Genomic DNA, 25,216 nt, shown 5'->3' on the forward strand with positions numbered 1-25,216 from the left:
GTGTGCTGGCTCTGCCTGGTTTTGTGTGTGCACTGTGGTCCCAACGTGTGCGTAACATCACTTCTGGGAAGTGATCTTTGTGCTAGCTGTAGGCATGCTCCAGTGCTTTGTGCGGGAGCACATCTGCAGCAGGTGCAATGACATCACTTTGGGAACTGACATCATCGTGTCCCCTGGAGGCCATGTTCCCAAGGTGCCTGCTGATGGCAGGCAACCTTCGGGGAAGCTTGCCACCTCCTGCCGATTGCTGGCTGATTGGCAGACAATGGGGCAAACCTCAGGAGTTTACCTGCTACTGGCGGGCACCTGGGAACCCTACTTCAATGGCAGAGTGGAAATCTGAATTCCACTTCACCACCCAGACCTTATCCCCCGTCTCAAGCTACTTTGATCTTATACATGCAAAAGATCCCGTGTCTTGTTTAGCTGGTTATTTATCTGATTTTGTCAAAATGGCAAAAATTCTACCTAATGAAGCAAATGCTCAAGTTGGATCAAGACTAAAGAATGGGTGCGGTGAGCATAACAAGATACTTCCAAAGTCCTTGAAGGGAATGGCAAATAAATTATGGGGGGGGGATTGTCTTTGATGGTATTATCACTGGGGAGAACTTAAATGGCTTTGTGATTCAACTAAAGCAGTCCTATCAATGGATGGAACCAATGCTATTGAATCCTTTAAGTTCCTGTTGGGACCATGTTTTGAACTAGCTGAAAATTAAGAAACTGCATTCCTCATCTAGGAATAGATTTGAGCTTCCCCCCCAAGAAATATAAACCAATGAAAGAAGGGATATCATAGAAGTGCATGCATTTCCTTAGCAAGCTAACATATTTTTTCTAATTATACCTGTATTGCTAGATAATCTGATTAGTTAAGCTCTTGAGAGTATTAAATGGAGCAGCAATGCTGTTCCCTTGACTCCTTTACAGTTCTCCAAGTCAGAGAAATGAACATGAGAACAAGGGTCAGAGAGAGAAGATCTGAGTGTATAGCCATTGAAGTTAATCTGATTTTTGGCTTCAGCCAAATTTGAGCCTACACACAATTACTTCATCCTTTTTTAACCAAAGGCAACTGATACCATTAATGTAATAATTTGAAGTGTGTGGGTATATGAGAACATGAGGCAACTGTGCCAGCTGATAGTCATGTGGCAAATGGCTAATTTTATGTCAAAGTGGGTCATTTCTAATGTTTCTCAATTTGGACAAAGGGCATATATAAGGCAAGGAGGTCACATTACCAAACACTAAGTGTTTTTAGGAAAATAAAGTAAAACTATTCATTTAAATTAAAGTCACTTATCAGACATATTCCAGACACCGGTTTTAATGCTCTCTGCCACTCATTTATAGTGGGTCAGAAAAGATCCAAGCAGTGTTTTGCTACCTTTGAGCATATGGTCAATTCTGTATATATACACAATTTTTTCTAAACCTTGAAATCCTCAACCATGCAAAGAATATAGTGCAGCATCAAATGCCTCTTGATTATTGCAATTTAATTACTAGTAACTAATAGTTTTCCTGGGAAATGGTCTATTTGTAGGCTTGGTTTGTTCATGTTACTTTTAAGAGAAGTGTACATTTCTCCAGCACACCACTAACGTTCAGATGTTAGAATTAGAAGTTAATGTGCAATTAGCCAAATCATGCATTTAAAGCAGCATGCAGGGTAAAAAGGAAACAACAGACAAAGGTTTACAAGTACTCTGGAAAAGATAGTGACTATTAGTAATCTTCAAAACCTTGTTTGAACAAAGCAGTATGAGTTAGATCCCACGGATTCATGACACTAGCAGTGCTGTTTTTCTATGGCACCAGGACCCATCGCCTAGATGCAACAGAGAAAAGGTTCCTTGTACTGGAGAAGTGCACCACTGATGACAGAATGGATCTGCATGATCCAACCCAAAGAGCTGAGAAAATTAAAAATTTTTAATTCTCCAGGGAAACTGCCCAAAGGTGGCCTACAAAATTAAGTCATGAAACACTTAAAGTTACTAAAACCTAGCTAGAGCATAACACATAAATCACTAAGGGGCTTAAAATGAACAACAGTCTTCAGGTTAAAAGCAACTATTAAAATGGCGTCAAAATACCAATCCCCTTAACAAGAAGTCTAGGTAAACAGAAATGTTTTGGCCCGGGGCCTAAGAGAGTAGGTGCCATGCCAGCTTAAAGGGGGAAATACATTTCACTGTTAAGGTGCCACTATTGAAAAAGCCCTGTTCTCAACCACAAGCGTCTACCTAGTGAATGGCTGATTGTTCTAATGTTGGGAAACCCATTTCCTGCCACAGTACCTGTTAATCTTAACATATTTAAATATTATAGATCAGTTTGCTAGGTCTCCTGCTAATCAGGGAACTTCCCTGAACAATAAGCAATATTCCCCCACCCCAAATACACTGGAGGAAAAAATTGAGCTAGATTGTTGAAATCTGAAATTCATCTGCTACTTAAAGGAACGAGGAAGTGTGGAAAAAGTGAAGCTAACAAGGGTTACTTTAAAAGCTAGCTGTTTTGAGTTGTTGTGAACTATCATACATTTAAATCTCTAAATTCTCTAACAATTTTGATCCTCAGAACTTTCCCTTAATAAATAAAGCAATGTTACCAAAATCTCTTGGTACCTTGAATATGTATTCTTTTTACTGAAAAAATCATTCATAAATTAACAAATACAAAAATGTACAAACACATGGGTAAATAAATGTAATGACACAAAGGATTGCTTTGCTGAAAATTGTGTGTGTTTTAAAACACTAGATTTCAGTGCAAAAATGTACCCCTGGCACCTCATAGGAAACGTAAGAGCGAGCTCAAACAGAACAGGATGGAAAGGAGTCGCACGTGGTTTCTTCAATGCTTCCTGTGACAGGAGGCATTGGGAAATATGTGGCGGTGGCTCAGCTGGTAAACTCTTTGAAGAGGAGCTTAAAAAAAATGAAATAGTGGATATTACACAATTTAAGCAAATTAAGACCACATGGCTCATACAAAAAAAAAAGAAGCATTTATCTTGTTCCACCCCCAGCAATATTAGCGGACAGTGTTGATGGGGGATGTGGAGCAGTGGCCTCGTCGAATTTCAGCTGCCAAAGTTATGTACACTTTACAGATGATTTTTTTTTTACACCGTATCACATGCGTTTGACAGTTATGTTTTTGAACCAGTACATTAACTATACAGTATTTGACTTAGCTGATAAGATTAACAGTGCACATTTTAAAAGTATTCCACATTTCTAAAGAGGGAAAGAAAACAACGTGATTGGGGGGGAAAACCTAACTAAACCGAGAGTGCCATTGATTAGGAAGTCAAACTGACCCTTTCATGCCAATCTTTAGCAAGTGCATTTCTGAGCAGAGGTAATTCCTTTTTTTGTTTTTCAAGGAAGTGGAATAAATGTTAAAAGCTTGAGAGATCTGAAGTGCTGGAAAGTCTGTCTATTTGAACAGATATATTCATTCAAATGCACGTGATGATGAATTCAGACAGTTTTAAATACATTCCTCAGTTGAAGCACCATTAAACAAAAATGTGGGTTCTTGCTAATTTTCTAGGCCTTAATAAAAGGGAAAATGGAATCAAAGGGTACATATGCATCATCTATATGAGAAAAATCAAAATTTAGGTTTTTATTGCTATGAGTGTCATTAAAAGAAAAACCCACTCAAATCCTTACCTCTGCTCTGCAGCAGCCATGAAGGGTTCCCTTATGAAATATTTTAAAGCGCACTTATTTCAAATACTTTTCACCTAAATTACAGGCTTACCAGCATTTTCAGGGGCAGACTTGCTGTCCTTTCATATGGGCTGATAAGTTCTACATACGTCTCCACACTCACGCATGTGTGCATACACGCAGGAGGAGGACACATTTTCATAACTTTTTTCAGATACAAGAAAGCAGGCCTGGTCAGTCACACCCACAACAGATGTATATGGGGGTTCATACAGCCACCGAACCAAGAAACTATATGTAAACTATGCAATTGGAGGAAGTTGAAGGCAACAATGCAGTAACAGAAATTAAAGCACTTTTGAGGTTAAGTACTCACAATCTGTCTCTATAAATACATATTAAAAAGCAATGCAAAAAAAGGACATTTTACCAGAGTTATAGACCCCAGTTAAAATAAAAAGTTTGAACACACTGTATAAACAGATGGATTGGTTTTAAACCACAGCAACAACAAAAAACAAAAAAGGCACAAATCTAAGACGACAGCTTCAAACAAAACTGGATCTGTCGAACTGGATGGAGGATATGGACCAAGCACTTCTGCCCAATGCTCACATTTTTTTCCTGAACTAATCTCAATGCCCTTCATTCTTCTAATTGTAAATTTGAAGTCTGGATAAACTTATCCCAACGTTTGTGCAATGCTCTCTCTGGTTAATTACCACAACCAAGAGCCCTAACCTACAGCTTTAGCCTATATTAATTCAGTGTACAGTTTTGTATACACAATAAATATCAAAATACTATTCATAAAACTCCTCCCTCCCCAAAAAATTAAATTACAGGTATCACTACAGATTTTTTTTGAAAGGCAGATTTAACAATCTGCAGTTGGCTGCCCAAACTCAGACTGCACTGAAAAAATGAAGGGATTCAAGGTAAGTGACAGCCAGCACAACTGACTGGAGAGGCCATCACTTGTAAAGGCAAAGCAGCAGGGATGGATGTGAATTCCACTGGTATTTGCCACTATGGGACATGGCAGAATATGCTGGACTGTCAGAAACAACTGGACTACAAAATGGTGCAAGATGGGTGTTTGTTCTTTTATAAATGTAATTTCTATCCCTCCACACACATTTTTTTTTCACCCCAAAGAAAGCACTGCTGTGGCTTCCATTTTTTTAAGCATCACAGCCTACCAAGCTCCTAATCCTGCAAGAGATCAGGCAAGTGATCCTGAACCAATTTACTCACACGAACACCGTCATGATGTGCTGAAACACCTGCACATGTGGGGTTTATGTGAATCACCTTAAGTTGTAAACCTTCAGCTTCAAATTATAAAAGAATTTTTAAAGAAAGGAAAGCGATTTATACAGCTTATTTACACCAACACTTCTTTAAGAAGCGATTCTGTTGTACATATATATATATATCTTCTCTTCAAGCAGGTCAATTAAAAAAAAACAATACAGACACAAATGTAGAAGAATGATATTGTAAGATGCAGTTTGTCTCTCATTAGGGCTGTTGCCTGCAGGATTGCTTCCGGCATCCAAAGTCGAGAAGCCAACAATGTCCTTTTCAGCCAAACTGATTTAATGAGTGGAAAAGCACATTTGATCACAGTTTGGTGTTGGAGATTGTTTAAGGAGATGGAATGAAGGGGGCAAAGCAGCAGGTCAAACCACTGTCCTTAAAAAAAAAAATCAGAAAGCAAGTGAAGTCCGAGCTTGCTGCACAACCAGTTCGAGTAGGGCTACAGTCACAGACCATCTGCGTGCATGCTTTCAGTATTATTCTTCAAAATACTGTGATCCTTCATTAGATCCAAGACTTTTCTTGTCCAGGAGAACCCTATAAAACAATATATCAACATGTGGTTTTGTTCTTCTTATCTTCTCTTAGTATTCATTCACCAGAGCCAGCTCTGGCGTCAGGTTGACAGTTATGTTTTTATACAAGGCGTCATACGTAACATTTGGAAAATAGTTCAAGTTGTTGAGGCCATCCAAAACTTGCCTCTCTTTGGACTTCCTCAGCAGCGCATACCTATGTCGAGAAAGAAAGAAGTGGTGGCATTAAGGCCAATCTGGTTCAGATATTAAGGCAAGGAGAGAGCCACTAAGACCCATCTCAACAACAAAACATTTCCAGAATACCTAATATTCCAGAGTACAGAATATTCCGGGACAATATGGATTGTCCTCTCCCACCTCTAAATGCACAAGAATTCAAAAACTGAGCAGCAGGGAATTAGGGTAATGGAGTACATACAACAGATCAGCTATTGAGAACATTGTCAAAAGTACCTGAATGGGAACAGCAATATATCCAACTATATTACCTGCTCAGTCCTATTGACAATAAAGTTGATTTTAAAATATCCATGTGGGTACTCCACATGTGGACTGAACCCTACAGGGCACAAACATGTTTTTCCTCTTCTCTTATGGGGGAAGAACACAGGCAGTCAATGTACCATTATGTGAAAAGAGAGGACTGTGTATGCCTCATCACTCCATCCAGCTGTTCCTTCTGGAAAGTTTGTTCTACAGGTACATAGCCTTGCTCTGTGCTCACGCATGAGTGCAAAACCCAGAGTAGCATGCAAAAGGAAGCTTTCGGTTGACTGGGGTTGGGCATTTGACTGAGGGAAGGGAAAATCCTGTCACAGTTTAAAGCAGTAACCAAGCAAGAGAGAATTTGCTTTCCAGACCAGATTAGATGCACTGAGAGCCAAACTACAAGTGATGTCTGACACACTTGTCAGCTTCCCTCAAGTTTTGATGGGAAATGTAGGCGTCCTGGTCTTACAGCTTGGCTCTCCATTTAATTGAAGTCTACAGAAACCACCCCCTCACACCCAGCGGAGGGGAAGGGGGGCTCCTGAAAAGAGCCCGACGCTTGAACTCTCCTCCCGATCGCATGTTCTTCCTTCCATAGACTGCTGCTCTGTAAACTTCAATTAAATGGAGAGCCAAACTGCAAGACCAGGACGCCTACATTTCCCATCAAAACTTGAGGGAAGCTGTTAAGTGTCTAACTCGTGTCAGGTGTCACTTGTAGCTTGGCTCAAAGAGTCCTGATTTTCTAAACTGCAACAGGGAAAATCTCCTTACAGTTGAAGGACTGAAGGGAATGAGGGGAACTGGCCAAAGAAGACATGTATCTTATTTAGAGAATTTATATGCTTTATCTCAGACACCTGCTCAAGGAGGCTCAAAGTAAGAACACAGCATCATCAGAATTAGTAACTGAAACAAGAAGCACAACTCAATATCCAGCAATCTAAACAACAACAACAACGTTTATTGTTGTTAATCTGTCTTCTAGACAGATTAGTGCCTCACCCAGAGCGGTGAACAAGTTAGTGTTATCATTGTCCCCACAATACAGCTGGAGAGCTGGGGCTGAAAGGAGTGGTTTACCCAAGGCCACCCACTGAGCTCATGGCAGTAGTGGGATTCAAACCAGTAGAGTGCTGATTTGCAGCCAAACCACTTAACCACTGTGCTACAGCAGTGTCATGGTCCCTAGGCTAGAAGCAGAATGTAAATTTAACAGATAACCTCTCAGTTGAAAGCCTGGAGAAAAAATGTTACAGCTGGCACCTAAGTGACAATAAGGGGGGGGGGGGAGGTTCCAGGTGAGCTTCAAGGTGAAGAGCATTCCAAAGGCAAGGTGCCACCACTCAAAGAGCTCTGTCTCTGGTTCCCACCTGCCTCAGTTCTGCAGATGGGAACACAAAGAGCAGGGCTTGAGAAGAGGATCTCATTGACATTTTTCATGGAATCCCATTTATACTGTCGCTGTGTGTATATGCATGTGATTAGTTTATATAAAGTCTGACAAAAATAATGAGCAAAAAGTTATCATGCCATGTAATGTTACATTTTTCAAAATAAAAAATGTTAAATATTTAAGTTACAAAAGTGCATCCTACTTAATGGTAAAGAAGTTCCACTTAGCTGAAAGCATGTATGTTTTAATGGTTATAAGCAAGCAATCACATAGTTTTGTTTGGGAAATTATCTGAAATAAAAGCTTGATTTAAATTGGCCTGTTCATCTGGGAGTTTAAATCATGATTAAGAGAAGCCTGCACTCCATAATTTGGACAGCAAATATGGTACCTTCTCAATTACCCAATAGGGGGTGTTTAAATATTGCAGAGAGACTAAGTGATTGAATTGCAAAGAAAGATTAATCTAGTTTTTTAAAGGAATAAAAAGAGCTTAGAGCAAAAATTTATCTGGAGAATAGTGCTACGGAGTATTTCCAAATAGCACAAAACTTTTATTTATTTATTTAATCAAATTTATACCCTGCCTTCCCTGCAAATGGGATCAGGGCAGCTAACAACTGAAGAAAACATTATACACGAAAATCATAAACAAATATCCAAAAACAATATTTAAAAGCTCAATACAAGCAGATCTTGCCTGTTTCAGACCTAGAAACAGAGAGCACAAAGAAAAAAAGACATGGAGAAAAACTGGAAATAAAAGAAAAACAGGAAGAGCTGGATCTGTAGAGGATGCTGGACTTGAACTTGGGCTAGATAAAACAATGAGTCAGGAGGAAGAGAAGAAAATGTCTCTGCAGCCACATGGAATATTTTAATCCTAGTTTGTTGGTCTGTAGGGTGGGGTGAGGTGGTCTGTGGGGTGGTTTGTAGGAACGTCAGCAGGGAATGCCCACGAGGAAGCTCAACATGGTGAAAGCACTGGCAGGGTGGGGATTCCCTCTTTCTGACAAACTACTGGATGGTATCAGCTAGACAGCACCTCCGCAAGCAGAACAGGACCAGGCTGAAGCTGACCCTACTGAAGCCAGTTATACTGGGTATAAGATTAAAACACACCAGTCAGTCAGGCCTTTCGGGTGGATTATTAACAATAGTGTGCGTATATACTGCCATTCTGGACAGATAAGTGCTACACTCCGAGCAGTGAAAAAAGTCAGTGTTACTATTATCCTCACAATACAGCTTGGGAGTAGGGGCTGAGAGGAGTGGTTTACCCAAAGCCACCTGCAGAGTTTATAGCAGTAGTGGGAGTCAAGCTAATAAGAGTGCTGACTTGCAACCCATTCACTAACTACTATGCTACACTGTACAAGTTTAATATCCCACTCTTCCTTCAGGAGACAGCCATTTTCAAGGATCTGGTAGGCACTTGCCCCATCCATGCGAGACCTACTTAAATTTAACCATCATCATTACGGTCCCACAGACCTGAAATAATTCTCACTACTGGCAGGAAATGGAAGAATGTTTTCAAATACTTCCACTGGAAGGAGCTCTCCACATTCCAGAGCTGCCAATCAGTCACATCAATGGAACTGCTAGCAGAGTTTACAGCCTCTTGGATCCTATGCATCATAAACCAGATTAACTTGCATTCTAAAGCAGAGGGATAACTTCTGAAATGCTGAGTTACAAGAGTGGAGAGAGTCACAAAGCAGTGAAAGTCCATGTGGTATAATGGTTAGCATCAGATTAAGATTAAGAATGTGATAGAAAGGCCATTTTGCAGTTCAATGCGTAAGTGACTGGATTTTTTGAAGAGCCAAAAGAACACATACAAATGGAAGGCAGATATATTTTAGATCCACCAATGTAAAGTGGAGAAGTAACGACTGCAGAAGGGCCTTCGACTACAGATAGTTAATTATACTGGAAAAGATCTGTCCCAAGAATCTGGCTATCAAGAGCCAAGATCCCCTCTCAACAATTCCACAAACCTGCATTTTATTATACACCATATATACACCATCCAATTTGATGGTGTAAGTCCTATATTCCTTCTAATGTGGTTTTACAAGCACACCACTTGCAGCTCTTCAATGTATTTGCTTCATTTTCAGGAGCAGTTTGGCCACCCATTTAAGTATCATGCTGAGTTAACAGCTAAACAGCTATTTGGATAATGATTTGACAGCTTCTCCCCTCCCCCCACAGAAACCATTTCAATATGACAAGCCACTGGAATCTCAGGTAGTACTGAGCCTTGGGGGCCCGTCCCTGAGACATGACAACTAGTAAGTGACAAAAGTTCAAGTGTGCTCTCCTTCATCTGCCACTGCCAGCAACTCCAATCTGTTGAGACAGGAAGCAAAAGATCAGCATCTTAATGCTGTCACATTTTAGACCTTTGCCTCTTCAGAGAAGGCAACCAATTTTACTGCTGTCCTCCACAATAAATGCTGGGGTTCGTGCTACAGGTTTATTGGAGGAAGGGGATGAATCTTCATAAGTTTAATATGGTCTATGGCTCAGATTCAAAAAACATTGTCATTAATGCCAGAGCTCTGTTCTGGATTCTGCAAAGAGGTATTGAGTGCCTTGATGCATGTGCCAAGTACCTCTCCTTCACTACTCAACCACAAACTCACCACACATTTGGAGTTTGGGGGACGTTTTCAAGTCCTCAGACTCAACTTGCAAGCAGTTCAAAGCTAATTTTAGAAGAGAATCAACAGTCTTTGCCAACTTGCTACAACTGTGATGCAACAACAGAATGAAAGTGGGGAAGAGGAAGGTATTTCATTCTTTCAAGTGGCTGCTCAGGGAAAGGAGGAGTTTGGAAATCTGCCTAGAATTTTATGCACAAGAGGCTCATTCTGTGCTTGAATATGCAGGTAATTCAAAGTGCACAATGCAATACTGATTGAAAATACTTCCAAAAATCTGTTAGTTACTTCTTCTTCTTTTTTTTAATAAAAATTTATTGGATTAGAAATTATGTAAATATTCCATACAATCATTTCCCTTTAAATAATTTCAATTCTAACCCCCTCCCTTTCCCCCCTTTTGTTGACTTCCAACAGTTTTCCAACCCCTTATCTTTTTTTTTCTTACTCATTTCAAACTTACTTTATACTATCAAACCTACTTTCATTCTCTTCTAAGCTTATATATTATGTTATATCACAGTACTACCTTTATTCCCTTCCCCTTTTACCTTATAAGGCTAACTATTACATTTCTAGCATATATTCTTTAATAATATAACATTATATCCGTTTACTATTCTCTTACTTAATCACGTCAATATGGGTCAACCAATTTGACCCATACTCCACATACTACTAAATGCTTCTATAACACTGTATACATTCAATATATGTCACTCAATTTAACTTATATTCTATATGTTACTATATACTTCTTTCCCATTTCCACATTTCTTATATTCAATCTATTTAAAAATATAATTTATCTGTTATACAGTTATCTGCCAGAAATATATTTAGTTAACTTATATCCTTATAATTCTTATAATAACACCTCTATTATTTACTACTATATATGGTAATCAAATAAAATAATTGCTTAGAACTCCTTGTTTAAATTCCCTCCCCCCGGTAAAGTCACTTCTCTCTTCTTTTATTGTATTTCAGTAATTTTCAAACTGCCACAGTTCTCCTCCAACCTCCCATTTTTTCCCCAGATAGTGTTTCAGTTTCTCCTAATCCATGTTGAACTGTCCTGGATCGAGATCTCTCAGTTTCCTTGTCATTTTGTCCATTTCCGCCATGTACAGCAATTTATAAATCCAATCCTCAATAGTTGGCACTTCTTGTACTTTCCATTTTTGCGCATATAAAAGTCTAGCCGCTGTTGTCATATAAAATAACAATGTCCTATATTGTGCTGGAATATCTTCCATTCCCAAGTTCAGTAGTAGCAGTTCTGGGTTTTTATTAACTTGAAATTGTAAAATCTCACTTATTACTTCTATTATTTCCCCCCAGTACTGCTTAGCTACCTCACAAGTCCACCACATGTGATACAAAGATCCTTCATGCTTTTTGCACTTCCAGCATTTATTTGACATGTTCTGATTCCCTAACGCAATTTTCTTTGGTGTCAAATACCAACGATAAATCATTTTATAGACGTTCTCTTTTATATTGGTGCATGTCGTAATCTTCAACATATTTTTCCACAGGTATTCCCACGCCTCCATTGTTATTTCTTTATTAAAGTTTATTGCCCACTTCACCATTTGAACTTTGACTGTCTCATCTTCTGTAAACCATTTTAACAACACTTTATAGGTCTTAGAGATTTCCTTTTTATCCTCTTGCAAAATTACCTCCTCTAATTCCGAATTCTCCATTCTTATCCCTCCCTTCACACAGTCTGAATTATAAAGATCTCTAATCTGTCTATATTGAAACCAGTCATAACTTGGAGACAACTCCTCCTGCGTCTTAATTCTTAGTTTAGAAGATTCTATTCGCGTTATCTCCTTATACGTTAAACATTGTTGTTCATTATCGACAGTTCTCAGATCTAATACTTCATATGGAACCACCCAGGAAGGGATTCCATCCGGTAGGTAATTTTTATACATCTGTTAGTTACTTCTTCATTGTCACTAAGTTCGGTTACCAACTGGTACTATGCTGCAATTATAGAAGCCGCCAGGAAGAAGTCATCCAAAGCAGGTGTAAAAATATCTTGGTGTCTACTTATGAACAATGGAAGAGTCCTAGCCAAGTATTAAATACTGAAAACAGAGAGCCAATGTGATCTAGTGGTTAGAGTATTGGACTGTGATCTGGGAGATCTAGGTTTGAATCCCCATTCTGCAATGGAAGCTTCCTGGGCGACCTTGGGCCAGTCACACTCTCAGCCTAACCTACCTCATACGGTTGTTGTGAGAAAAAATGGAGGAGCGGTGAATGATGTATGATGCTTAGGGTTCCCATTGGGGAGAAAAGCAGGGTATAAATTAAGTAAATATAATAAAATGGTTATTTACAATTTCAGAAATATTTTAAATGATTTCTAGCCTTCATGTTTTGGAAAGAAAACAGATGAAGGTATAATCACAATATATCCATTTAGCTCCACTTCCAGAATATAAGTAGTGCTCTAATTTTGTTTGTGGCAAGAATTCGTAAGGCAAATCTCTCCCAAGCAAGACCTGTGCACTGGCTACTGGGTGTGCCCCTGGTTCTGTGCTCTTTTAAGTAGAAAGAAACTCATACAGAGACAAAAGCTAAATACCCTAAGCACACTTTCAGAGTAGTACCAAATCAAGCACACGTGTGTATTTCAGGGAGATGATGTACCATTTCAATCTCTGTCAGAACCATGGCTGAAATGTAACCACTGCAGCATCCATTGGGATACTGTAAACTATACTGTAGGTAATGGGTCTGAATTACTAAGCAAAACAGCAGGCTACAAGAGATTTCTGAAAATTTAAGGCAAGTAAAAGACTGCTTTAGAAGGAAAAACATCTAAAAACAATCCATGTCACATGTTGGTCTTTGCACTGTGGAACTGGCTACATGGGCAATCCAAGAGGCTCAAAACCATTACAAGTGCCACGTTGAAGAGAAAAAAAAGCAGAGTACAAGTTCAAACAGTGGTGCAGCTAATTCACATCTGGAGCTTGCAAATTCACTCCTCCTTTAAGGTTACATATGTTTTTCTACCATAATGGGATTTCTCCTGTTGAATTGTGAAAAACTAAATTAACCCAAACCTTGATGGCAACTGAAGCTACCAGATGGCAATTCAAAAGGGGCTGCCATAAGCACAGGGGTATACTCACAAGCTACTTTTACAGTGAATGTAATGCAACTTTACAATGCAAATTCAATTATCTTTGAAAGTCCACCCTATATACTGCAAGCCTGTCAATCAAGAAAGAAAAGGCACTGTAAAAGCCTAATGCCTGATGTGATGAAGACAGCTGAGAGCTTCCCTAAAAAATGAGGTTAGCTCAGTAACAAAAGCTGTGAACAAAGTTGCTCATGCACTGCAGAACTAAAGTTCTGCACCGAGAAGGAATGATTCATTCGATTTCTACCTGATCCCTCCTTCAACATGCTCAGGGCAACTTACATAGTTCTCCCCCCTCCTCCATTTTATCCTCACAAACCCCCTCTTAGGTAAAAGGTAAAGCACCTGTGCAAGCACCGAGTCATTACTGACCCATGGGGGGATATCATATCACGTTTTCTTGGCAGACTTTTTGTTATGGGGTGGTTTGCCATTGCCTTCCCCAGTCATCTACACTTTACCCCCAGGAAACTGGGTACTCATTTTACCGACCTCGGGAGGATGGAAGGCTGAGTCAACCTTGAACTGGCTACCTGAACGCAGCTTCCACCAGGATTGAACTCAGGTTGTGAGCAGAGCTTGGGCTGCAGTACTGCAGCTTACCACTCTGTGCCACAGGGCTCTTACCCCTCTTAGGTAGGTGAGGCTAAAAAGTCAGTCACTGGCCCAAGGTCAGTGAACCCACGTCTCCCATATCCTATAACTTCTAACCACTGGTATAGTTGCAGATTTACCCAACGGAAATATTCCATTTGTAGTTTGGAAGGCTTGGGCTAATCTGAAGAGGACAAAGGGGCTTCGGTTGCAGGAATAAGGAAACATGCGCCTGCCAGCTGCCCTAGTTGGCGGGCAGGTAGGAGTAGAGGGGCAGGTGCGGGGGTGTAAGAGAGGGTAGAATGCAGGGAAGGTGAGACAGGCAGGCAAAAGTCTTGCAGGAGTAGAGGGGTGGGCACGTGTGGCGGGGGCAGATGAGGGAGGGGAGAATGCAGGGAAGGTGAGACAGGCAGGCAGGAGTCAGGCAGAAGGAGGCTGGCATGTGCAGGGCACGCAGCTGGGGTGGGCGAGGGGAGCGGATAGCGTGGTGCGCTTCTTCGCTCGCCAGGTGCCCAGCTCGGCCCCGTTTGGCTGGAGGCAAAGGGAGGGAGGGAAGCAGAAAGTGGGACGTGCTCCTGCTCCAGCCTCATTGACAAGCCCTGTTGCCAAGACTCACTTGTCATCCCTGCTAGGGGTGCGCGAGAGCGTGCCTGCACTGTGGAATCCATGTGAGTCATCAGCAACACGCTTTCTCAATTATGTTATAGGATACACAGTGGCTGAAATAGTGAAATTTTCTTTTTCCTCCAAAAAACTTATCAGATTTCTGCTAGTTGCTGTCCCATTTTGTCTGACCCAGTAGTGGAAGTCCTGTGATTCTCTTTGCTTCCATCACTGGATCAGAGATGCTGGGATACAGCCATTTCTTTTTTTAAAAATTATTTATTGAGAAACAAATAGTTATAATTACAGAAGAAGAAATAACAAGTTGAACAAGAACATTAACATCATGAAGTAACAACAACAAAGATAAAATACAGTTTAAACAGTTTTAACTATATATACTAACAGATGGAGTGATTAACTGTCACACACACACACACGCCGGAGGTACATACAGATATTAATTTGCCACAGTAATAGATTTTAAAAATATATTAATGCTCAATACTATATATTTCATTGTATGTATTGACTGTGTTCCTATGGGTAGATAGGCAAGGGTTTACTTAGGTGCATGCAAACTCTTAGTATAACTGCCTCTTTCCAAATGGTGATTCCTTCTTTGCTGCTCTATGATGGCTTTTTATACTCTTATTTATGGTGTTTATGTGTTTGCCTTTAAAAAAATAAAACTAAAAGTTCAGAAAATTAAAGTTTAAAAACAATTAATTTACCTTCCTAAGAACTGTACTTCACCTCTATGATGATGTGGAATTGACTTGTATTTCCCAGTGTCTCCTTCTGGCCGAGTAACCAAGTAGCCTGCATAATGGACCCTGAAGGAAAGAAAAAAAGGAAGAAGGTTTCAGCTGGCTTGAAACCAGCATTTTCTAACACTCTACAACCGGAACAACAATTGCTCCACTGTGCCTTCTAAGGAATGTCTCCAACAAGGTAGCTCAACAAGATAGACATACTTAAAACTGTTAGGACACAGACAATTAAAAACTGACACATGGGAGCTGACACATAGGTTACATCAACAGTATGTTTGCTTTCAGTTGTAGCTAGTGATTATTCTGTGTTAGACATTAAACTTTTGAGGAGCACACTTTTGCAGATTAAACTTGTGTTCCTGTCCTCAATCCACCCATCTCAAAAAAAACACATTATTCTAAAATCAACCAAGGTTTGTACAAGATGCTGAGGTTATGGGACAGGTTATGAAGCCAAACGCTACTCAGTAAGACTGGCACCAACCATGAGGAATGGAGCCAATCAATACAAAATGGAACTAGAAAGAGCCCTCAGGCAACTTGAACTGCTGAGACTGGCATATAAGGTTCGCTCAGGATGCAATATCCCCACCAGCTTATCAAAAATAATCATTCTACCAGTGTTACATCGTGCATGGAACACTTCATTGCTTGCATGAGACTAAGGATGTGGTAGCCTGTGGGAAAACCATACTAAACTAGAACTTGCACATGTGACCCCTTCCACCTCTTGTATGCCAAGTACCTGTTCCAGAGGTCATCATCCTCTCCGCCCCAGCCCCAGAAGGCATTAGGAAAGCCATTGATTTTTTGAAACTGTTCGACTGTTAGGCCACTCACCCCTCCAAAGAACTCACTGTAAGGGAGGCTGTATTAAGAAGACAGAATAAACAAAGTTAGTCAAACTTGTTGTGAACAGAACTTATCAGAGATCTGGGCAGACTGAGTGGCCTGTTTATATCCTGTCATAAGCCATAGCTTTCCAGGGTGGAGACAAAATCAGCCATGAGCTAAAGTGATGTTTGCCTTCATTCCCACCCCCTTTTTAAAAAGGTATCTTAAGTGCACAAAAGGGAGATGGGTCATTACTACACTTACATATACATATATTTATCCAGTTTTGCAGCAAAGTGTCTTGGCATCTGCCCACATCCATAGTAGTTACGGTCATTTTCAGGTATATGGTCCACATCATGAAATATCAGACAATCCCAGTCCAAGTCCTTCATTGCTTCCCGAAAGCCAACATTGAAGAGCATGGCACGGTTGAAAGGTTGATTACCAGCCTAGCAAGAGAACCCAAACATGTCAATTACATTTAAGCGTATTCACAAGATAGAAGATGGCTGCATAAAGAAACTTGGTCCCAATGAGTGTGCAATGGAGTGTGTGCACATGTATGGGCATGTGTTCAAAAGCACATATTTTGTATCCATACACTTCTCTAAGGAGAAATGCACAGTTTTAGGCCTTTCTAAACTAAAGGCTGCCGTTTGCTAAACTGGCAATTCAGCTAGCAGTAGTTCTTTGTTTGGACATATGTCAAACAGATCAGGGCTACATGAGTAGCACCATGACGTTTTTAGATTACCCCAGAAACTAACAAGAGAACTTTAAATGCCACAGAGTTGCCATACTAGCCCTTGGCACAATTAGGCCTCACTCAAAAGTGGACACACAATAGATCAAAATGGCTATATGCCCAACTGCCAGCTTCTGAAAGGAGCAGATAGTAATGCTGTAGCACAATGGTTAAATGGTTCAGCTGCAAATCAGCACTCTAATGGTTCAAATCCCACTACCACAATGAGCTCAGTAGGTGGCCTTGGGTAAGCCACTCCTCTCAGCCCCAGCTTCCCAGCCGCATTGTGGGGATAATAACACTAACTTGTTCACTGCTCTGGGAGACGCACTAATCTGTCTAGAAGAGCGGTATATAAGTGCAGTTGTTATTATTATTTATTGGAAAGTCCATCTCTCAATATCTGGAATAGGCAAAAGGCTCTCAAAAACACATTTTCTAGAATGAATTTATGAAGCTGTTTTATACTGAGTTAATTCACTGGTCTATGTAGCTCATTACTGGCCATATTTCCCAGAAAAACATATTCATTATCTAGAGATGCTAGGTATTCAATCTGGGGTTTTATCATTGCAAAGTACATATTCTATCATGCAAGCAATAAACTTAGTGAAGGGGATAGCTCCATGGAACATATGCTTGATATGCAGATAATTCCAGATTCAGCCCCTGATTTCTCCAGTTACAGGATCTCAGGAAACTGGAATGGGAAAGATTTGTTCTCAAGACTGAACAGCCGTTGCAAGTCAGAATACATAATATTAGACAAGAGGGACCAATGATCTAACCTTTTAAAAGTAGTTTCATAGATTTGTATTTTTAAAAACACAACAATGGGCATCTATGAATAAACAAAACGTCTGGCAATGTTGAAGAGTAAGTGGTTTGAATTAATGGATGGAAGAAACATTCATGTTAAAACCAAGTCAGAGAGGAAGGCACACAGAAAATGGAAGATTCTCAGAATTAAGAGCAATTTACTTGCAACACTGCTTGAACAGGTTAGGCCTCTCCAAGATGCCATCTGCCAAATATTGTGCACAGACCGACCAGTTTGGTTTTGTGGCCTCATCACCGTCCTCAACCTGGAGGCTACAAGCTCTAGAAGTATTGCATAACCCCAAATGTATTACAGGAGACTGTTACACACACAGGAGACTTTCAGGCACAATGTGCAGCTCCCAGTATTGTTGTTCATCCCAAAGTATGACTGATGTATAGAACTAACACAGCTCAATGGTCACCTTGTTCCAGGACAGAGACACCTAAACAAATCCACCCCTATTCCTTTCCTCCCTCCTTCCATCAAATTCAGTTTGCTCTATAAGCTTGAAAAGTTTTATTAGCATTGCTATTTTCAGTACATATGCCACTACAGCAAATGTTCAGGCTAGCGGTGTATGTATGAGAACTAGCCAATCACATAAGAAGACAAAACCATTTTTGTTATCATTCACAAGGCCTCCAGCCATAAACACAAACTTCTGCTGTCTTCAGCTTTTAAAACCCTAGGAATTACATCATAAGCACCTTACAACAAAATATTAGCTTTAGTTTCCTAGAAGTTTTATAGAGAAAACTTGGGCACAAAATGCCAGTAACCACAACAATTTTTGGAGCATGGAATTACACTATGTAGCAACTCTTGAAAGCTTTCACAGTATACAGTTTGGCAAGGATTAACTGCCACACACTCCAGGCACACTCTGGAGATTTAACACCATTGAGCAAGAACCCCAGAGGGATGGCAGTTAATGGTGTCTCTTACGTAATGTATCCTGGAAGAAAATCATCATCAATTTCTCTTATTTCCAATGGAGAGGAATTAGCCTTGGGAAAAAGAGGCGCATGCAAGGTAACTTACTTGCTCAATCACATAAAATGCGAATTGTAAACGTTGGCGTTGCAGCATTGGAATAAGATGTCTAAAGAGGACTGGAAGATGCTCGTAACGATTGCGGAATGGAATGAGGATTGCCACCTAGATGACAAAAAACTTGATTAGCTTTTCAAAATCTTCAATAGTTCCTCCTAGATTTATTTAAAGTATTTATATGCTCATCTATCTCCTGAGCATCTCAGGACCTTGGGCAGGTAAAAGTATAAAAGCAATCTGATAAAGCAAACATTAAAACAGATCTTGCTGAGAAGAACGAGGCAGCTGCACAAGAATGTGGGGGGAGAGGTAGTCCTTCAAGTACTAGAAGATTTCCAAAGCAATCTAAACTTCACTGAACTATCAATAATTATACGGCACATTAAGCATTGTTTTGGCACAGTAGTGTGGCAACAATAAAACTCACTGAACAAATAGTTACCAGAATCACATCCACAGGACATAGTAACCCAGGAGTCCACACAGGCCATACATAAGTTTAAACATATGGATAAACGAATTGATTTTACCAATGTAAAAATACATGTTTTCAAAAAACTTTGGTCATTATTAACTGGTGCCTTCTACTGCACATTATACCAATGGTTTTTACCCTCTTGGCAATTCTGAAGCCAAGGCACTACTGCAATAACTGACTGTACAAAGAATATATGAATAGTATCTCCAAGAATAAAATCCATCAAAATGGGTAATTTTGTGACACAAATATTTTGTCTTGGAAAACGAAGAAAAGTTTCACAGACTTTTTTTAAACTCTTTGGTTGTGCTGCTATTCAAGGTTCTATTAGGACATGAAAGGTTGGAAGTCTATTAAGATAGGGTTTTCAGAATACTCAGAATATATCCAGACAGTATTTGATCTTTTGGTACGCTAGCAAGATGCTTCACCCCAAGCAGGTTGCCACAGCTTGACATAGACCAAGTCCGGCTACGCAAGCCACAGCCTAAGGAGGAGCTGTGTGTGCCCATAGTGCCAGACTGGGAACTCGGAAAACTGAAGTGCAAGCAGATTTTACCAGCAGCAAAGTGTTAGAATGTCAGATTATGATCCGAGAGACTCAGGCTCAAATCCTCACTCTGCTCATTGGTTGGGTTTGGGCCAGTAACTCTTAGGCACAATCCTATAACATAATTGAGAAAGCATGTTGTCAATGACTCACATGGATTCCACAGCGCAGGCGTGCTCGCGCGCACCCCTAGCAGGGATGACAAGCAAGTCTTGGCAACAGAGCTTGCAGACGAGGCCGGAGCAGGAGCACGTCCCACTGCCTGCTCCCCTCCCTCCCTGTGCCTCTAGCCGAACGGGGCCGAACCGGGCACCTGGCAAGCAAAGCGTGCCATGCTGTCTGCTCCCCTCGCCCACCCCTGCCCCAGCCGCACGCCCTGCATGTGCCAGCTTCCTTCTGCCTGGCTCCTGCCTGCCTGTCTCACCTTCCCTGCATTCTCCCTTCCCCCACCCGCCCCCACTGTGCGCGCCCCGCACCTGCCCCTCTACTCCTGCCAGACTCCTGCCTGCCTGTCTCACTTTCCTGCATTCTCCCCTCCCCCACTGCGTGCCCCATGCCTGCCCCATACTCCTGCCAGACTTCTGCTTGTCTCACCTTCCCTGCATTCTCCCCTCCCTCACCTGCCCGCGCTGCGCCCCCCATCTGCCCCTCTACTCCTGCCAGACTTCTGCCTGCCTTCTCCCCTCCCCCCTCCCCACCTCTGGCAGCTCTACCTACCTGCCAGCAGCCTGATTAGGCTGAACTGGGGCAGCTGGCAGGCGCATGAGGGTCATCACTCCTACTGCTCCAGCTCCCTTTGCCGGGCTGGTAGACCTGGCCTCCTTTCCCCTCAGAGACCAGGTCTACCTCCCCATCCTTGGCTGGTTCAGTAGACCTTGCCTCTGGACCTATGGAGGCCCGGTCTACCTACCATGGTCCTGCCAGCTGGGTAGATGTGGCTTTCATACTCCTGCCTACCTGGCAGCACTCCCCAACTGCAGTGGCCCGATCCGGTGCCAACAGGGCTGGAACAGGCCTCTGCCAGGTGCAGAAGCCTGCCATGGCACCCCCCCCCCCCATTGCCGTACTACGGAGGGGGCAATGCCTGGCCCGCCTGCCCTACCCTTTCTAGCGCTCCCTGCCTGTGGTGGCCCAATCTGTCCCCAACGGGGCCGGAACAGGCTGCTGGTCGTAAGTGCCAGCCATGGCACCCGCCCCCCCATTGTGGTCCTGGGAGGCGGCAATGCCTGGCCTGCTTGCCCTACCCTTTCTAGAGCCCGTTGTATTTTCCCCCCACAATGGGCTTTGTTTCTAGTCTACCATATTGCTACTAACCTTTCAGAATGCAGCAGGTGCTTGTTCTGAAGACTCTGTGTGTGCACGCGCACGCGCGCGCAGGCTAATAGTTGCTTCCACCACTGGTGTCATGAAGCTCCAAATGCCACTTTAATTTACATGTTGGGTCACTTAATCGGGGCACTTGAGGGGAAGTATTAGGCTTAAAAAGGGTGAAGCTCATGGAGATTATGGTAGCTGTGACACCAAGACTATTATGCAGACTATGAGAGGAATTATGGGCCACGTGTTATCCACAAACCTTTGGATAAGCTGAAAGCCAATAGCTTTTTGACAAACTGCAAAAAGGAGGTCCAAATTGTTTCGCTGCATAGGGTATTATTTAGAAAAGCTCCAGTTTCAGCATTCCCATTCTTCATCTTACCTTCCAACGAGGCAGGCAGTCTTTAGGCTTCCAGTGGCCTCCTATTTTGATAGCGGGATCTTGAGAGAAGAACTGGTGGATCTCCTCCATGCTGATTTCACTCATATTTACATCAGTAGGGCCCTCTGCATAGCAATCAGACATTAGAACGTGAAAAACAAGCCCAGTCTGACCGAAAACATATATTTTTGGAATTCTTGCACTCATTCACCCTTATTATTTTGCAACCATTTCAATTTTTACATGCCCATAAGCTACTTTGTCCGTGAAAGATTTCTAGCCTTTCTTCTACTATCCATGAACTCAGCCCTGCTTTCTAAGCCAGAACACAAATGCAGAGAATTTACATCTGCTACAGGTTTACATGTGACACCACAGCCTTGCAAATAAGACATGAGAAGATGATCCTCTACTGCTACTTGTCTTGGAGCTGGGGAGCTTCAAAGTCTATGGCAAGTAGCAAAGATAGCCACACCTCATGTACATTTGTCCCACAAATGTAACCAAGTATAGAAATTGGTTCAAAAAACTTGGAAGCCATCAAGGGATGGTGGTCCAATTGCCAGGTTCGAGGCATAAGCAGTAGTTTCTGAGCATACCATCCCTCATGCAGGAAGATGGAGAGAGAGTCCCCTTAGGGATTTTAAGCACTCTCTATTAAATTATCTCATGTTTAAGGCATGAGGTCAGCTAAAGCAAATAATAATTAATTGAATTAAAGTGGAAGCAAACATATGATTAACACAGTTGCTGAGATCAACGGGACTTATTCTTGGACCATTCCAATAACTTTAATTTCATGGTCTTGAAAGTTATCCTGATATCTAGAAATCCATATACATGACTAAGACACAACTAATGAAGGCCTGCATTTGAATTTAGTGGCATGTTACCAAATTGGATTAACTTTAAAAAAATAGCGACACATCCATGTGTTGATGAATTCCCACCTACCAATAGCAAATTTGTAAAACTTTATCAACTATGATGACTTCAAATGAACCACCAAGATAGAAGATACCTCACTCCTACTCATGGAATGATGGGAAAGCAATCACTATGGAAAAGAAAGTTACAGTACTCACTCATAGAAGGGAGTCTTTCAGGGCAGGTATGGTTTGGAAAATAGGTAAAATCTTCAGGAAGAAAAGTTGTAGTCTGCAGAAAGGTTTCATTGTGGTTCAAATCAACAGCATAATCTAGATTGGGAGAAATAATGCATGCAGTTTAGAGTACACATTTTGCAGTGCCCTGTTGCATTTAGCACACTTCTTCACATCTATCTACAGAGCAATAAAGAACAGCCACCGGCCACAAGAATTTGCATATCATTTAATTCCAAATTAAGCCTCAAACTATCTGAATGAAAGGAGAAAAACTCTAGAAAGTCATTAGGTAATGCTGTCATAGCTGATACAGAGAATACTAAGATTTTTGCAATGATATTTTCTTGCACTTGCAATGTGGAATTTACAAGCCCCCAGCTAGCTTGTTAAATCTATACCGAATTTGAAGACAGAAAAGCATTATTATTCTTATCCAACATTTAAATTTGATCCTCAGTTGCTCCAACCCATGCCATTAATTGAGTTCAGCAGTAATTGCAGCAGCTTATTCATACACAAATACGAGGAAGGCCAATGTGGAATTGCAAACAGAAGACAGCCCAGGGCACTCCATTAGGGCCTGGATGAGCAAGTTTATTATGCCTACTAGTTATTGTCATTCCAATATTTACATAAACAAATTCCTATTAAAATCAGACAAGTAGTTCAAGCTATTTTCTCCATTTTGTTCTAAGCCTTTGCACTGAAAGCATCTTCTTTATGTCTTCTAGATTAAAAGTCTCACACCTTGGGGTCGAGAGAGAATTTCAGTCCCCCAACTTCACTATCTTGCTACAACAGCTACTATTTCAGATGCAAGAACAAGGCATCTTTTTAAAACTGAGAAACCAGATACCACTACTGCAGACGTATCTCAATAGGACACCATGTTGATCTTTATGATGAGAATTCACTCTCTTTTGTTTTTATATCCTGTCCTTTCTCCCAAGGAGCACATAACAGGATTATTTTTTATCCTTTACCACAACCCTGTGGGGTGAACAGGAAGGTTCAGGAAGGACTCAGAAAGCTTAAGGAAAGGCAAGAGAAGACCTGAACTGTCGTTATGGAAACTCCAGTTTCAAAGCAAAGACAGGGGTGTTCAGGAGACCTGTGTGCTAAGAATTCTGAAGCTCTTCAAAAACTGCAAAGTGTTAGAGATGAACAGTGGCAGCAGAAGGGATGTTATGGATGGGAATGCAGAAGGATTATCTTAACCTGTGTTCCAGCACACCATTTATAAAAGTTTTGGCCTATTTCTTTTCTCTCCATAGGGAGAAAAGCATGAAGGGGGAGTGGTTCACTTAAGTGAGAGACTAGTTCATCCCAAAATGCCAAGTGAATGATACGTTCTAGCAGCGAAGAACTCTGTGACAACTGCCTCTGTTGCTTAGTAGTTCTACTGGATGCCAAGTTATTTCATAAAGTCTCCCTAAAATAACCTAAAAACAGCATTAGGAAAACCAGAACAAAAAGTAGTTTCCAAAGAGCAGAAGATGAATGCTGTGTGTGTTACGTGCTGTCAAGTCGCTTCTGACTTTGTAGGACGTTTCTTAGGATCTCCATATCACTGACAGCCTTACTTACATTGCAGACTGGAGGCTGTGGCTTCCTTTACTGAATCAAGCTATCTGGCATAATATGAAAAAAGAGCAAACAATCTGAAAGGCCAGTACAGGCTTTCCCTCTTTACTTTCATATGGAAGCTTGAGTCAGGCAGACCTACATTACTTGGCTTCAGAGAAACTCAAATGTTCTTGTGGACCATCTCTGCCTTGGCGTGGGGCAGTGACAATACTGAAAAAATGAGACCAAGCTGAGAACTAGCTGTGAGTCAATGGTTGCCAGCACTGAAAAGGGACAATTTCTGTATAACAACTGCCTTGATACCTTTAGGGTTCAACACAGGCACTGATACTTTCTTGGGCTGCAGGTGCCACCCCTAAAACATAAGAGCCAGACATGTTTCAGATGTCAGGGTTTTATAATTAAATGACTGTTTTTTCTAACTGTTCTTTCCACAAAACCTATTTGTAACCTCTTCAAAGTTGCTTGTAGTTTTATTAAAGCTATGACTAACACATGTAAGTAAAATCAAAAAGAGTCCAGTAGCACCTTTAAGACTAACCAATTTTATTGTAGCATAAGCTTTCGAGAATCAAGTTCTATTCGTCAGATGAAGAGAACTTGATTCTCGAAAGCTTATGCTACAATAAAATTGGTTAGTCTTAAAGGTGCTACTGGACTCTTTTTGATTTTGCTACCACAGACTAACACGGCTAACTCCTCTGCATCTATGAACATGTAAGTAAATAAGCAGTTTGTTTATGACACAGGAAAATTGCACTTGGAAAATCGCACAGGAAATTCTCCCCCACCCCTCCTCAATTGGCTCATTCTTCCCAACTCTTCCATTGGCCAGACCACTAATTAGCCAATCTTCAGAGCAGGTAGAGAGCCTGTCATACTTTCTGCTTAAAGCCTCTTGCTGTCACCACTGGTATGCAACTGCTGATGAGAGTGGGAGGATGTGGAATGGCTTTCCTCTTTACCCTCCCCACATACAAGAACCAGGCTGGAGGGGGCAGGAGGCTTTAGGAAAAATGCATGGAGACCTTCCCACTCTTCATCCACCCTAAGATGCCCAGCTGACAGGGAATGTCGCT

The 25,216-nt window shown here is 41.3% G+C and overlaps 1 protein-coding gene across 1 annotated transcript in view; it reads right to left on the bottom strand.

The window, feature by feature from the left end:
* Positions 1–2,636: 2,636 nt before the first annotated feature.
* Positions 2,637–25,216, bottom strand: part of B4GALT5 (beta-1,4-galactosyltransferase 5) — a 79,541-nt gene continuing 56,961 nt past the window's right edge. Inside the window, exons 3-9 of the mRNA XM_054981200.1 lie at positions 22,530–22,643; positions 21,445–21,569; positions 18,706–18,822; positions 16,358–16,545; positions 16,005–16,127; positions 15,218–15,319; positions 2,637–5,750 (exon numbers count right to left, since the gene is read on the bottom strand). Coding sequence (XP_054837175.1) covers positions 5,603–5,750; positions 15,218–15,319; positions 16,005–16,127; positions 16,358–16,545; positions 18,706–18,822; positions 21,445–21,569; positions 22,530–22,643 — 917 coding nt within the window. The 3' untranslated portion in view covers positions 2,637–5,602. The remainder of the gene's footprint in view (positions 5,751–15,217; positions 15,320–16,004; positions 16,128–16,357; positions 16,546–18,705; positions 18,823–21,444; positions 21,570–22,529; positions 22,644–25,216) is intronic.

The sequence above is a fragment of the Eublepharis macularius genome, chromosome 5 (assembly GCF_028583425.1).
Source record: "Eublepharis macularius isolate TG4126 chromosome 5, MPM_Emac_v1.0, whole genome shotgun sequence".
NCBI classification, from domain to species: domain Eukaryota; kingdom Metazoa; phylum Chordata; class Lepidosauria; order Squamata; family Eublepharidae; genus Eublepharis; species Eublepharis macularius.